General features: G+C 35.0%; 1 protein-coding gene and 1 non-coding gene across 2 annotated transcripts in view; one reads left to right on the top strand and one right to left on the bottom strand.

Annotated features, from left to right (window-relative positions):
* Positions 1 to 15,863, bottom strand: part of MOB1B (MOB kinase activator 1B) — a 54,779-nt gene that overhangs the window by 2,593 nt on the left and 36,323 nt on the right. Inside the window, exons 2-5 of the mRNA XM_007446100.1 lie at positions 14,278 to 14,444; positions 8,581 to 8,674; positions 2,374 to 2,507; positions 149 to 312 (exon numbers count right to left, since the gene is read on the bottom strand). Of these exons, the coding sequence (XP_007446162.1) occupies positions 149 to 312; positions 2,374 to 2,507; positions 8,581 to 8,674; positions 14,278 to 14,444 (559 nt within the window). The remainder of the gene's footprint in view (positions 1 to 148; positions 313 to 2,373; positions 2,508 to 8,580; positions 8,675 to 14,277; positions 14,445 to 15,863) is intronic.
* On the top strand, positions 6,822 to 6,894 carry TRNAG-CCC (transfer RNA glycine (anticodon CCC)). Its single transcript has one exon. It is a non-coding gene; the product is annotated as a tRNA-Gly (tRNA).

The following is a 15,863-nucleotide window of genomic DNA, read 5'->3' as shown; positions in this document are numbered from 1 at the left end:
AAAAAAAAAAAAAAAAAAAAAAAAAAATAGGATGAAGACTAGAGAGATATAGCAAATTTTATCCTGACAGTATGGATGTAGTATTCACCTCATAACTCTGTAGATAACTGCTTTTTCTGAGCAAAAAATATCTCCTAATCCAACTTACCTGGACAAAAAAAATAAAGTGCTTGAAAGATGTATTGAGATGTGCTTCCTCCTGCAGCTGGATCACAGGGTCAAAATGCTGATGATAAATGTGAGCATAAACCCTAAAGAGGCGTTTGAGTATAGTTTTTGCCACAGACATGAAATTCTTCGGAAACGGGACACCTAGTAAATAGATAAACAACCCCCTCCATTAACAAGAAGAGAACAAGGCATTATCAGCAAATGGCAATATAAATTACGAAGACAAGGCTGACAATAAGACGTATTTATGAATTACTACTTAAAATACCCATTGTACTTTTCAAAAGTTCTCAACATATCATGAATGAAAATAAACTTCAATGCTTCTATGGAATAAGAATTTGTCTTCAGTTCAGCCCTTTAGGCCTCTAATATACCACCACTTTACCAAAATGAAACAAATAAATGTCTAAGATGGTAATGGAGCTAAAATGCATATTCAGATCCTCAGATTTCTTATGCTGAACGCAAATAATGTATTACTATGTTTAGTTTTGTTTAAAATGCCTGCAATACATTTTCAAATTTTTTTCTATGGAAATTATTTCATTACTACACCAGGTCTACATTTACCCTGAAATTAGCTGCAGTCTCTGCTCAATTAGAGAGACTTGTTTTATGAATTAGAGCACTTTTACAGCATTAAATACAAAACGAGAAAAATACAAAAGTCTACATCCTTTGTTAAAGTGGCTAAATGATCCAGATTGGCAAAACACAAGGCAAATACTGGTACTACTGGGTTCAATGTCATCACATTGCCTACTGCCCATTTAAAAATATTATAGATCACAAGAAAACATAAGACATTTTGGGGTACATAAGTGTCTCCCAAAATGAAGGGACACTATATAAAATAGTATGCTTACATTACACACTTCAAAAATGTCAGTGTCATGAAAAGACCAAAAAAGCCTGAGAAATACACATATTCCACATTAAAGGGGGCTAAAGAGACATGACACTGAATGAAAACAAATGTCAAAGATTTTCTTTTGCTCTAAAGGATATTATTGGGAAATTTTGAAAAATCTGAATAAGATTTGAAATTAGACAGTAGTATTGTACTGGTGTTAAGTTCCTGATTCTGACAGTTATACTGTGATTTTTCTAAGGGAATACACATTGAAGCACATACAGATAAAGGTCCATCATAATTGCAACTTACTCTCAAACAGTTCAGGAAAAAGAAAAGAATGTGGAGTGCGGAAGGAGGGAGAGAGAGAGAGAAAGCAAATGTGTTAAAATGTTGGCAACTAAAAAATCTGGAAGAAGGATACATAGGGATTGTTTGCACAATTCTTACAAATTTTCTAGAAGCCTGAAATTGGGTTAAAATTAAAAGTTAAAAATTATATTATGAAGATAAAAGATAAGATGAGGGCACTTATCCCAAACCATTACTATGTATATAAGTAATGCAGTCTTGAAAAATAGACCTTTTATTACAAAGGCTCCAAAGTAGTTAAAGCATTCAATGAATGTGTATAAAACAAGCCATAACAACAGCAACTATTTACATTGCTGTCTCCTCCACTACATTCTTCTCCCCAAAACTAAAAAAGCATAAAATACAGTCAAAAAGTTGAAAAAGAGCAAATTCTTAATTTTTTCAGAAAACACAGTTGTAAGGAGTTTGACACAGTAAAGTCATATGAACTGTCTAAATGTAAATAATTTCCACTTGAAAGGTCAGCCCTTTAAAAGGTCAGCATATATAAAAGTCACTCAGCTGATAACAGGCCAACCTGCCAAATCTTATTTGCTTCTCACCTAGCCTGATTTCACAGCCTCCAAGGTTCACACCGTGGGTCATGAATACAAATGCCCTCTTTGCCACAAATATAAGGTAAAACTCTTTTGAAGTCGTATAAACTCCCTTCCTAAACAAGAAATGGATATGACTGCAGCAGATGATACTGGCTGCTTACCCAATGACCAGTCTCTTTTTTCCCTAACACAGGCCAGATTTGTTACTATCCAAGATATACCAATCTTCTTACTGTTTAAAATTATAGGGAGGTTTACCTAATGTTCATGATAAACTTGGTATAAAAAAGATAGACACTTTCAAGTACATAAGATTAGCAATATTTTGATAGGTATGGTAATCTAACATGGTTCCTGGAATAGAGAGGCAATAAGCCCTAGAAACGCATAAAATTAGATAAATCATGATGGATCCCAGTTAAACAATTATACCAATTTTTGATGGAAATAATGTCTCATCATCCAACTGGTCCTGAACCCAAGTCATCAGGTAATCAATGTACTTTGGTGCAGAGCACTTAATAGGCTTCTTTATGTTTGTTCCATCTGCCCAATGATACTCATATCTGTATTGGAAAGATAAAAAGTACACAGAACATCAGTGTATACCTATATATAATGTGTATATTTTTATATTACATATATATGTTTATTAGGAATGTATTCAGGATGTATTTTAATCTCTTCCTCCAAATAAAGATTTTTTGCATTTGGCACTTAAATTTAGCATTTTTAAATTGCTATTGGACTATTTTGCATTTATCAGGATACAAACTAAGCAGATCCCACCAAACCCATTTTTTGTGAGCTTTCCTTCATACATAGCAGTTATATTTTAGAATCACACATAGTATAAACTGCTATAGTAGAAACCCTAAGTTTACTTCCCACTTCTATGATGACCATCTTTAATCTTTATGATTATTGTTTTCTTCCTCAAAAACCGTTTCTCCTTAGCAGTACAATTCTTTTTAACTTGGGGCTTTAAATTTTGGGTTAAGACTAGAGAATGACATGGAAAAGCCTAAGTAAGATTAATGAAAGAGAGAATGATTCAATATTTGAGTACATTTGGTTGAGGAGCTAAACATGCCTTTGAGGAAAATTGGCAACCCAAATAAAGATGCCTATAGTATCTGGGTATTAACCAGACACTATCCTTTGGTATAATAAACATTTAATGTGCACCTACCATGTGAGAAATACTGTGTCAAGGAATACTGTTCTTGAACAACGGACACTAAAATGAAAGACACTTTCCCTGTTCTCAAGGAAAAAGACTAGTAGAGAAGACAGACTTGTAAATGAGTATGTAAAAACAGTACAACAGAATGCTAATGGAGTTAATTAAACAAACACACACACATACAACCACAACCTGATTTTTTTTTTTTTTTTTTTTTGCAGTCCCCGGTCCTCTCACTGCCGTGGCCTCTCCCGTTGCGGAACACAGGCTCCGGCCAGGCAGGCTCAGCGGCGATGGCTCACGGGCCCACCCACTCCAAGGCATGTGGGATCTTCCCAGCCCGGGGCACGACCCCGTGTCCCCTGCATCGGCAGGCAGACTCCCAACCACTGCGCCACCAGGGAAGCCCACACAACCTGATTTTTAAGACGAGGAATAAGCATGCAGCTGAAACTCCATGTACAAAATTATCTAAACTGAACTAGCATTTAGTTTTTTCGTTTCTGAAGGTTACCTCTGCCACTTAGCTTCTCTCTTTGAATCAACTGTGTTTTTATAATCTTGTCCCAGAGTTTGGACTAACGTAATGATAGGTGATTAAGCCTAGCAAAGGAGCTGGAAGAAAATATAATGGAAAAATACTACAGGGTATTTTAAACAATGAAAAGTATCTTGAGATAGGATAACAAGGATGCTTTCTATTTAATCATAGTTACTTACACTTGAACAGTAAACCTTAAACAGGATACACCTGAATAAATATTCTGACAGCATACCAACCCTGGGAAACAGGGATGAATGTCAAGTCTACTTTGAAGGTCTCCAAGAGGAGATTCCCCAACATTTCTTGGCATCCTGTTCCACTATTTAATCACTTTCACAGTCAAGAGATTCTTCCTAACATAAAACAAAAGTCTCAAGTGTGACTTAAGCCTCTTCGTGTTTGAGCCTCTTAGGAGACAGAGGACATGAATGGTAGGACTTCTGGCCATCATCACTTAGCCTTCATTTAAAGACAGGAACTCATCCATGTTTTTTCCCTTATGTTATGAAGCCTCAACGTTTTTGCATTTCTCTCACAATCATGTTTTTCATTTTGCTAATGATTCTCAGGTGTTCCCTATTCATTTTTAAATGCAGAAGTCAAAAGCAGGCACAGTAAACCAAAAAATCATTTTCAATATCCTGAAGCTTTATAAACAATACTAATATTCAATGTCCTAAGGTTTTTTGAAAATAAAACAACTGCATATTGCTTATACTTCTAGAGTTTATAACTATGATTCCCTGATTCTTTCCTTTTCTTTTGTCACGTTTATACTTAATGATGACTTCATATTCTAACTCTATTTTGCACCCACTGCTTTTTTTATTCCACCTTTGACAGACCATTGTCTTTGAAATTTATTTCTGTCATCATGGTATGAACTTATAAACTACAAATTCCAAAATGTTCATTTCTTGGTTAATAATGATAATAAATAGTAACTGAGAAACCACTTCAAGAAAAAAAGTGCAAAAAATACTAACAGGTGGGGTCTAAACAACATGCTACCCAATAACCAATGGGTCCCTGAAGAAATCAAAGAGGAAATCAAAAAATACCTGGAGACAAATGAAGACAAAAACATAACGATCCAAAATATATGGGATGCAGCAAAAGCAGTTCTAAGAGGGAATTTTATAGTAATACAAGCCGACCTCAGGAAATAAGAAAAATCTCAAATAAACAATCTAAGCTTATACCTAAAGTAACTAAAAAATGGAACAAACAAAACCCAAAGTTAGAAGGGAAGAAATCATGAGGAATAGAGCATAATTAAATGAAACAGAAACTAATAATAATAATAAAATAAATAGAAAAGACCAATGAAACTAAGAGCTGGCTCTCGGAAAAAATAAACAAAATTGATAAAACCAAACAAATATAATCAGAAATGAAAGAAGAGAAGTTACAAACAATACCACAGAAGTACAAATGATCATAAGAGATTACTACAAACAATTATAGCCAGTCAAATGGACAATCTAGAGGAAATGGATAAATTCCTAGAAACATGCAATCTCCCAAAACTGAATCAGGAAAAAATTGAAAATATGAACAGATGGATTACCAATAATGAAACTGAATCAGTAACTTTTAAAAAACCCAAAAACTCATAACAAACAAAAGTCAAGGACCAAACAGCTTCACAGGTGAATTCTACCAAACATTTAAAGAGTTATATTACCTTCTACCAAACATTTAAAGAGTTATATTACCTATGTTTCTCAAACTATTCCAAAAAAATTGAAGAGGCCTCATTCTATGAGGCCAGCATGACTTTGACCAAAATCAAACAAATCACCACATAAAAAGAAAATTTCAGGCCAATATCACCAATGAACATAGGTGCAAAAATCCTCAACAGAATATTAGCAAACCAAATCCAACAATACTTTAAAAGGATCATAAACCATGATCAAGCAGGACTTATCCCAGGGATGCAAGGATGGTCAATATCTACAAGTCAATCAACATGATACACCACATTAACAAACTGAAAAATAAAAATCATATTATCATCTCAACAGATACAGAAAAAAGCCTTTGACAAAATTCAACATCCATTTATGATTAACAAAAACTCTCAAAACAGTGGGCTTAGAGGGAACATACTCAACATAATAAGGCCATATATGACAAACCCACAGCCAACATTATACTCAATGGTGAAAAGCTGAAAGCATTTCCTCTAAGATCAGGAACAAGACAAAGATGCCCACTCTCACCATTTTTATTCAACATAGTATTGGAAGTCCTAGTCAAAACAGACAAAAAAAGGAAATAAAATGAATCCAGATTGGAAAGGAAGAAGTAAAACTGTCACTGTCATTGCAGATAACATGATACTATACATAGAAAATCCTAAGGATGCTACCAGAAAACTACTAGAGATCATCAATGAATTCAATAAAGTTGCAGGATACAAAATTAATACACAGAAACCTGTTGCATTTCAACACACTAATAGTGAACTATCAGAAAGATAAATTTAAACAATCCCATTTACAACTGCATCAAAAAGAATAAAATACCTAGGAATAAATCTAACCAAAAAAGTACAAGACTTGTACTCTGAAAACTTTAAGATATTTATGAGAGAAATGGAAAAACACACAAACATATGGAAAGATATAACATGGTCACAGACTGGAAGAATTATTATTTTTAAAATGACAATACTACCCATGGCCATCTACAGATTCAAGGCAATCTTTATCAAAATAAAGTGGCATTTCTCACAGAACTAGAACAAGTTAATTCTGAAATTTGTACAGAAACATAAAAGACTCCAAATAGCCAAAGCAATCTTGAGAAAGAAGAACAAAGCTGAAGGTATCACACTGCCTATTTCAAACATACATACATATAGTATACTACAGATATACTACAAAGCTACAGTAATCAAAACAGTATGGTACAAGCACAAAAGAAGAAACACAGATTAATGGGATAGAATATAGAGAGCCCAGAAACAAACTTAAACACTCAATTAATCTGCAAAGGAGGCAAAAATATACAACAGGGGAAAAGAGACAGCCCCTTCAATAAATGATGTTGGGAAAACTGGAGAGCTACATGCAAAAGAATAAAACTGGACTACTTTCTCACACCATGTACAAACATAAAATAAAATAAAAATGAGGGACTTCCCTGGTGGTCCAGTGGTTAAGACTCCACACTCCCAATGCAGGGGGCCCAGGTTCAAGCCCTGGTCAGGGAACTAGATCCCACATGCCACAGTGAAGAGCCCACATGCCACAAGTAAAAGATTCCACATGCCACAACTAAAGATCCTGCATGCTGCAACAAAGATCCCGCATGCCACAACTAAGACCTGGAGCAGCCAAATAACAAATATTTTTTAAAATAAATAAATAAAATAAAATAAAAATAAATTAAAAATTTACATGTAAGACCTAAAACCATAAAATTTCTAGGAGAAACTCTTTGAAATCAGTCTTAGCAATATTTTTTGGATCTGTCTTCTCAGGCAAGGGAAATAAAAGCAAAAATAAATAAATGGTACCACATTAAACTAAAAAGGTTTTGCACAGTATGGAAACTATCAACAAAATGAAAAGGTAGCCTACTGAATGGGAGAAGATATTTGCAAGTGATATATCCAATAAGGGGTTAATATACAAAATATACAAAGAACTCATACAATTCTACATCATAAATAAATAAATAAATAAACAACCCAATAAAAAAACGGGAAGAGGACCTGAATAGACATTTTTCCCAAAGACATACACATGGCCAAGAGACACATGAAAAGATGCTCAACCTCACCAATCATGAGGGAAATGCAAATTAAAACCACAATGAGATACTTCTCACACCTGTTAGAATGGCTATTATCAAAAAGACAACAAATAACAAGTATTGGCAAGGATGTGACAAAAAGGGAACCCTTATGCACTGTTGGTGGAATTGCAAATTGGTGCACCCAGTATGGAGAAAAGTATAGAGGTTCTTCAAAATATTTAAAATAGAACTGCCATAAGATCCAGCAATTTCTTTTCTGGGTATTTACCCAAAGAAAACAAAAACATTAATTTGAAAAGACATATGCAACCCGTTTTTCACTGCAGCATTATTTTCAGTACCTAAAATATGAAAGTAATTTAAGTGTCCATCAACAGATGAATGAAGAAGATGTGGGGTGTGTGTGTGTGTGTGTGTGTGTATACACACACACACACACACACACAACGGAATATTACTTAAATAAATAAAATAAATTAAAAAAGGGAAAGAAATCTTGCCCTTTGCGACAACACGGATGGATCTAGAGGGTATTACACTAAGTAAAATAAGTCAGGCAGAATAAAACAAACACCATATGATCTCATTTACATGTGAAATCTAGAAAACAAACACAGATACAGCACACAGAAGGGTGGTTGGCAGAGGGGAGCGGGGTGGGAATAGAGCAAAATAGGTGAAAGATATTTAAAGATACAAACCTCCAATTATAAAATAAGTAAGTCATGGGAATATAATATTCAACATAAGGAGTATGGTCAATAACACTGTAATAACTTTGTATGGGAACAGATGGTTAGTAGACTTATCATGATGATCATTTCATAATGTATGGAAATGTCAAATCACTATGCAATACACCTGAAACTAACATAATATTGTATATCAACTATATTTCGATTTTAAAAAAATATTTGGATAGAGAGGCATAAGCAAACAGAAGAAAGGCAGGATGGAGGACAATACAATAGGGAGGACTATAAAGCTCAGGCTAAGGAATCTGAACTCAAAATATTAGTCATTGGTAAATCACTGAAGGAGATGCTAAATACAGAAATTATAAGGTCAAAAATTTTCTTCTTATCTAAGAACTGTATGATAAAGTAAAAATGAGAACTGATCATGAATCATGTCTTACTTTGGGCCAGCTGACATCACTGGACAACTTTCTTCTGTACAAAAATCTGTGATTGTTCCATAAAGCATGTTGATCTGATTGAAGAAATCTACAGCTGCAAAGCAAACATCAGTTATAAGTAAAAGGTTAAATTTTAGATTTACTCAAACAATCTTTTATTCCAGCAGAATCTCAGCTCTACCAGTGTTCTTTCCTCAACAAAGAACAGGTGAAAAGAATACAAACAAACAATATTTGCCTCACTGAATTTAGGAGCTTCTGTTTATTAAGTGACTCCCTTAAGATAATAAAAAGGCAAGCAAGAGTGGGAGAAATTATTTGCAACACATAAAATCAATAAAAATCTTATATTCAGAATATATAAAGAACTTCTATAGATCACTTAGGAAAAGACAACACCATAATAAAATGTGAGATGGTTTCTGAGTCTATTGGTTATCTCTATGGAAAATAATAAAACTTGACTCTTCACCCACACAATACCTGAAAAGCAATTCCAAGTGGATCATACATCTAAATGTGAAAGGCAAGACAATAAAGTTTAAAAGAGCATAGAAAAATATGTCCATGAACTTTGGCATGCAAATATTTCTTAAGAAGAGCACAGAAAGCACCAGTCATAAAGGAATAGTTTTCTATATGTTTCACTGGAAAACTGTTATTCCTTGTTTTTTATAATTTTTATTCTACTTATAATTTTTTTATATTGACCTCAAAGCCAACAAGTTTATTAAATTTACCTATTCATAAAAATAGTGATGGTGTCGTAATAAAATCTTGGTTTTTCAACATTCGTTCATGTTGGCTATGAACATAAATGTTGTTTCTTCCTTTCCCATTATTATTATCTTTTATTCTTTTTCCTGCCTTACGGAATTGGCTAAGACTCCAGGAAAGTGGTGATGGTGGCTAACCTTAACTTATTCCTAATCTGAGAAAAAACTTCAACATTTCATGATCAAATATGATGTTTGCTGTATCTTTTTTGTAGATATGCTTTATCAGAAAAAAGTTCTCAACTTTTACTTCATAAGTTTATTACAAATTGATTTTAAATTTGACCAAATGTTTTTTCTGCTTATACTGAGATGATCATATGATTTCTTCCTCTTCCTTTAGTTTGGCTAATGCGGTGAATTACAACTGATTTGCAAGTGTTAAGCCAACCTTGTATTCTAGGAATAAGAACAATTTGGTCATGATGTGTTATAATTTTTAAGTATTGCTAGATTCAATCTGCTAATATTTTTATTAGGATTTTTACATCTAAGTTCACAAGTTAGATGACCTGGTTTCCTTTCTTATATGTTCACATAGAACTCATAACACTAGTATTTTCTCCTTTCCACATAAAAGCTTTAGAAAGACTGGTGTTCTTTCTTTTCTTTTCTTTTTAAAATTGAAGTATAATTGATTTATAATATTTTATCGGTTTCGGGTGTACAACATAGTGATTCAGTATTTTTATAGATTACACTCCATTTAGTTATTATAAAATATTGGCTATAGTCCCTGTCCTGTACAATATACCTTTGTAACTGATTTCTTTTATACATAGAGGTTTGTACCTCTTAATGCCTTACTCCTATCTTACCCCTCCCACCTACCCTCTCCCTACTGGTAACTACTAGTTTATTCTGTTATCTGTGAGTCTGTTTCTGTTTTGTTATATTCATTCTTCTTTTTTTTTATTAGATTCCACATATAAGTGATAACATAAAATATCTGTCTTTCTCTGATTTATTTCCCTAAGCATAATACCCTCCAGGTTCATCCATGTTGTTGCAAATGGCAAATTTCATTCTTTTTTATGGCTCAGTAATATTCCATTGTGTGTGTGTGTGTGTGTGTGTGTGTGTGTGTGTGTGTGTGTGTATGTATACACCACAACTTCTTTATCCATTCATCTGTTGATGTACACTTAGGTTGCTTCCATATCTTGGCTATTAGCTTCCATATGCTGCTATGAACACTGGGGTACATGTACCTTTTCAAATTAATGTTTTCATTTTCTTAAAATATACATCCAGCAGTAGAATTGCTGGATCATATGGTATTTCTAGTTTTAATTTTAGGGTAACCTCCATATTGTTTTCCATAGTGGCTGCACCAATTTACATCCCCACCAAGAGTGCACTGTAGGGTTCCCTTTTCTCCACATCCTTACCAACATTTGTTATTTGTGATCTTTTTGATGAGAGCCATTCTGACAGGTATGAGGTGATATCTCATTGTGGTTCTGATTTGTATTTCTCTGATGAATAGTGATGCTGAGCATCTTTTCATGTGCCTGTTGGCCATCTGTATGTCTTCTTTGGGAAAATGTCTATTTAGGTCTTCTGCCCATTTTTAATCGGGTTGTCCTCCACATGAACAGTGGGTAACCTATGGCTTTGAATCCCAACTCTATACTTAATAGTTGAGTTACTTAACTTCCCTGAATCTCAGTTTCCTACCTTTAAAGTTCAGTTTACTGCAGAGTGCTAAAAACCAAAATCGTGTCTACCATAAAGTAGACATTTAGTAATTGTTAGTTTTCTTCCACAAATGAAGATATGGCCTCAAGATTCTGTGCCACAGAAATTAACTATAAGCCATCCACCCACTTTTTCCAAAACTCTGAAACTTGTATCTCCTTTAAGCTATCCCTCTCTAGCAGCACAATGTTCAAAACCAGCCTCTGGTTTCTGGCTATGAGACTAGTTGTTGAATTTGTAAAATTTCCCATCTTCTACCATTTATCTTCATCTGGCAAGTAAACTAAAGGAAAAAGGCCATTAAGATGCCAATCTTATCAACAAATCCCCTTCACTCTTTTATGTACCCGAAATGTTTACTTAATCACTGCCAGTGAATGGAAATTATCTATCTAGCCTCAAATCCTATTCACTTCATCAAGTGTCACTTGGAAAGATTACTATGAATAAGAAAAAAATTGTAATCCAATACTTCAGTCAACTGCTATATTTTAAAGGCAGAATTCTATGTTCTACGGGGACGTTCAATCACTTCAGTTCAAAGCAATTTTTTTCTGGCTATAACTTCAAAATGTCTGTGAAATTTTATAAGTTCCTGAAGTTCTAGACATTTCAATAGTACAGACACTCAGTTCTGATAATTGAGACAGAGAAAATACAGACAGAAAACAATGATCTGCTTTTATACTTAAAAGTCACAATCTCATGTAGTACAGAAGCTCTACACTGCCTTCCTTAGATTTCTAAAATTAGAAAATGAGCTCTCAAATAAATGGTACAAAAAGGCACAAACAAGTGCCCAAAAGAAGGATGTACACATATATTGGAAACTTATTCTGAATATTGTCCTTAAAGTGTCATAGAACTATCTTATAGGTTAGATGACTCTCATCAATAAAGCAAACAAATCACTTTATCTCTTTAGTAACTAAACTCTCTGGGTCCAGGAGGATAACCATACTCTAATAATACTGCTCTTACAGAACTGCTGTCACAGTAAGGTTTTAAGACATCTCAGTAAAATAGTTTAGGTTCCTAAAAGTTAGTGGGTGGCAGCTCAATTTATAAGTCCCATGGTATGTTTCAAATTACAATAAGATACTATTAAATATTACAATAAAAATACTGCTCTGTTTTTCCTTAGTCAACGCCTAGGCATTTAGTGTATATTTTCAACTAAATTTCATTTATTATAACTAGAGTCATATAAATTTCCTCCAGTTATAAAATTCTATTAATTTCTTCACCAATGCTGATAAAACTTGAATACTAAAAGTACCACTTTTGGGCTTTCCTGGTGGCACAGTGGTTAAGAATCCGCCTGCCAATGCAGGGGACACAGGTTCAAGCCCTGGTCCAGGAAGATCCAACATGCCATGGAGCAACTAAGCCCATGCACCACAACTGCTGAGCCTGTGCTCTAGAGCCCGTGAGCCACAACTACTGAAGCCTGTGAGGCCTAGAGCCTGTGCTCCTCAGCAAGAGAAGCCACTGCAATGAGAAGCCCATGCACCACAATGAAGAGTAGCCCCCTCTCTCTGCAACTAGAGAAAGCCCGCGCACAACAACGAACACCCAACGCAGCCAAAAATTAATTAATTAATTTTTAAAAGAGAGAGAAAAGAATCAAAATAAAATTTAAAAAAAATTTTTTTTTAAAGTACCACTTTTATTCCCCAACCTACTCTGGCTTAATTCCCAAGAATATATTTACTTTTTACTTATATTTTTTTCTTTCTAGAGGTTAAGAATATATCATAAACATATTTTACTAATTTCATAAGATCACTATTGAATTGTCTTTTTAAAGCATAGTTTAGACAAATAACTAAGTATGCTACTGGAAGAGGCAATTTAGCATAGGGGTTAAAGCGCAGTCTCTGAAATTTTAGAGCTCTATATTTGAGCCCAGGCTCTAGCATTCAATAGCTGTATAACCTAAGCACATTACTACAGTCTTTCTGTCTCAGCTTTCTTATCTATATACTGGGATAATAACAGTACCTACATCATGAGGTTGTAAAGATGAAATAAAATAATCCATGTAGAAGAAAATAAAATCAATAATTTGAAAAGATACATGTACCCCAATGTTCATAGCAGCATATGGAGGCTAACAGGCAAGATATGGAAGCAACCTAAGCGTCCATAAACAGATAAATGGATAATGGTGTGTGTGTGTATGTATATATACATATATATAAACACCACATCTTCTTTATCACACACACACACACACACACACACACACACACACACACACACACAGGAATATTACTCAGCCATAAAAAAGAATGAAATTTTACCGTTTGCAACTACATGGATGGACCTGGAAAGTATTATGCTTAAGTCAAACACAGAAAGACAAATACTGTATGATATCATTTACATGTGGGATCTAAAAAATAAAATGAATGAATATAACAAAACAGAAATAGACTCATAGAGAACAAACAAGTGGTTACCAGTGGGGAGAGAGAATGGAGGAGGAGCAAGACAGAGGTAGGGGATTAAGAGGTACAAATCAGCAAGTATCAAATAAATAAGCCACAAAGGTACAGCACAGGGAAATATAGCCATTATATTGTAATAACTTTATTTTGTTATTTTTTTTGCAGTATGCAGGCCTCTCACTGTTGTGGCCTCTCCCGTTGTGGAGCACAGGCTCCGGACGCGCAGGCTCAGCGGCCATGGCTCACGGGCCCAGCCGCTCCGCGGCATGTGGGATCTTTCCAGACCGGGGCACAAACCCGTGTCCCCTGCATCAGCAGGCGGACTCTCAAGAGGACTCTCAAGCCCCCTTGTAATAACTTTAAATGGAGTATAATCTAAAAATATTGAATCACTATGTTATGCATCTGAAACTAATACCATAAATCAAATAAACTTCAATAAAATAAATAAATAAAAATAATTCATGTGGAAAGAATAGCAGAGTGCCACAGTGTTCCATAAACATTAATTGCTGCTACCATTATCATTTTTTCCAATGAAGATGGTAAATCTATGCTTTGTATTACATGATAACAGGAGATAAGAATTTCATGTAACTCCATATTCAGAAATAAAATACCATAAAGGTTAAAGTAAATTGAGGTACCACTATCTTGTGGTATTAGGTTGCTAACTAAATCCTAGAATAGAGAGCACCCCAACACTCACCTACAGTGAGGCTACTAACCTAATTTACAGTCTACTGAGAAACAGAAAGGCTACTTACTGTTCACTGCAACCCACTCATTTAGATCTTCCCCCTCAGGAAGCATGACAGCCATCCGGAGGTTTCCACTGCCCAGTGTGGCCTCTGCATGCTTTAAGAGCTCATACTGGTGAGAACCCTCTGGTATGTTCTTCTTTGGTTTAAACGTTTTAGAGGAGCGACTACCACTATGAATAGAAAAGAAGAAAAAGGCACATCAGTGTTTAAGGCATGACTTTCAATAAGTCTACTATACTATATTACTGCATAAAATAACAGCGGTGATCCTAAAGGTCCACAAATAAACAGCCCTAAATTGTACCAGCTACATTAAATCCTGGCAACATCACTGTTGTAACTACTGTGTTTGATTACCCAAAACTCCTACAAACCTTCTCTACATTCCCTACTGTAACTCCAAAGGAGAAAAAGAATTTTTAGCTATAACTAATCCAACTAACTAATCTAACAATAAATTACTGATTCAGTAACCTATAAAAACAAAAAAGTACTGGGGACTTCCCTGGTGGTCCAGTGGTTAAGACTCTGTGCTCCCAATGCGGGGGCCTGGGTTTGATCCCTGGTCAGGGAACTAGATCCCGTGTGCCGCAACTAAGAGCCCGCGTGCCACAGCTAAAGATCCCAAGTGCCGCAATGAAGATCCCACACACCACAACGAAGATCCTGTGTGCCACAACTAAGACCCGGTGAAGCCAAATAAATAAATAAATAAATATTTTAAACTAAAAAAAAAAGTACTTCTGTGATAATCTTTAGTCATTGTATTCCTTTTTACCCCTATTCTAAGTCTCTCATCCTAATATAAATAGTTTCCTTCGTATAAAACACATAAAGATATAATTTTATATCAATAAAGCACAAAAATCCTAGAGCAAGAAAGAAAAGCTACATGTGCTTCTATCCAATTATAGGAAGCAACAGCAATCTTAATCCAGAATCCCAGGTATGCAGATAAGTAGCTAGACATTAATATGGTTGCTCAAATTTCTAAATGTGTGTATGTATACACAAAGAAATATAGTTTTTAAATGAATCAATGGAAACTCATCTTAGAAATGGTTTTAAGAGTTTTTAAGAGACGGATTCTTCTGTTATTGCTGACAAATTCTTTTTTTTTTTTTTAAAGAGATGTTCAAACGGATAGGCCCTTTTTTTATATATAAATTATTTATTTATTCACTCATTCATTCATTCATTCATTTATTTATGGCTTGGTTGGGTCTTCATTGCTGTGTGCGGGCTTTCTCTAGATGCAGAGAGCAGGGTCTACTCTTCGTTGCGGTGTGTGGGCTTTGCATTGAAGTGGCTTCTCTTGCCGCAGAGCGTGGGCTCTAGGCGCACGGGCTTCAGTAGTTGTGGCACTCGGGCTCACTAGTTGTGGCTCACAGGCTTAGCTGCCCCACGGCATGTGGGATCTTCCTGGACCAGGGCTTGAACCCGTGTCCCCTGCATTGGTAGGCAGATTCTTAACCACTGCGCCACCAGGGAAGCCCCAATGGTGGCAAATTCTTATCAAATTGTATTATATTCTAGTCATCCATTCTCAATACTCCCCTGCTCTTCTTATGAAAAGCAACAGATAGGGA

Source organism: Lipotes vexillifer, unplaced genomic scaffold, assembly GCF_000442215.2.
Source record: "Lipotes vexillifer unplaced genomic scaffold, Lipotes_vexillifer_v1.1 scaffold933, whole genome shotgun sequence".
Taxonomy (NCBI): Eukaryota; Metazoa; Chordata; class Mammalia; order Artiodactyla; family Lipotidae; genus Lipotes; species Lipotes vexillifer.
Note: the sequence above shows the minus strand (reverse complement) of the source record. Positions and strands in the feature narration are given on the sequence as shown.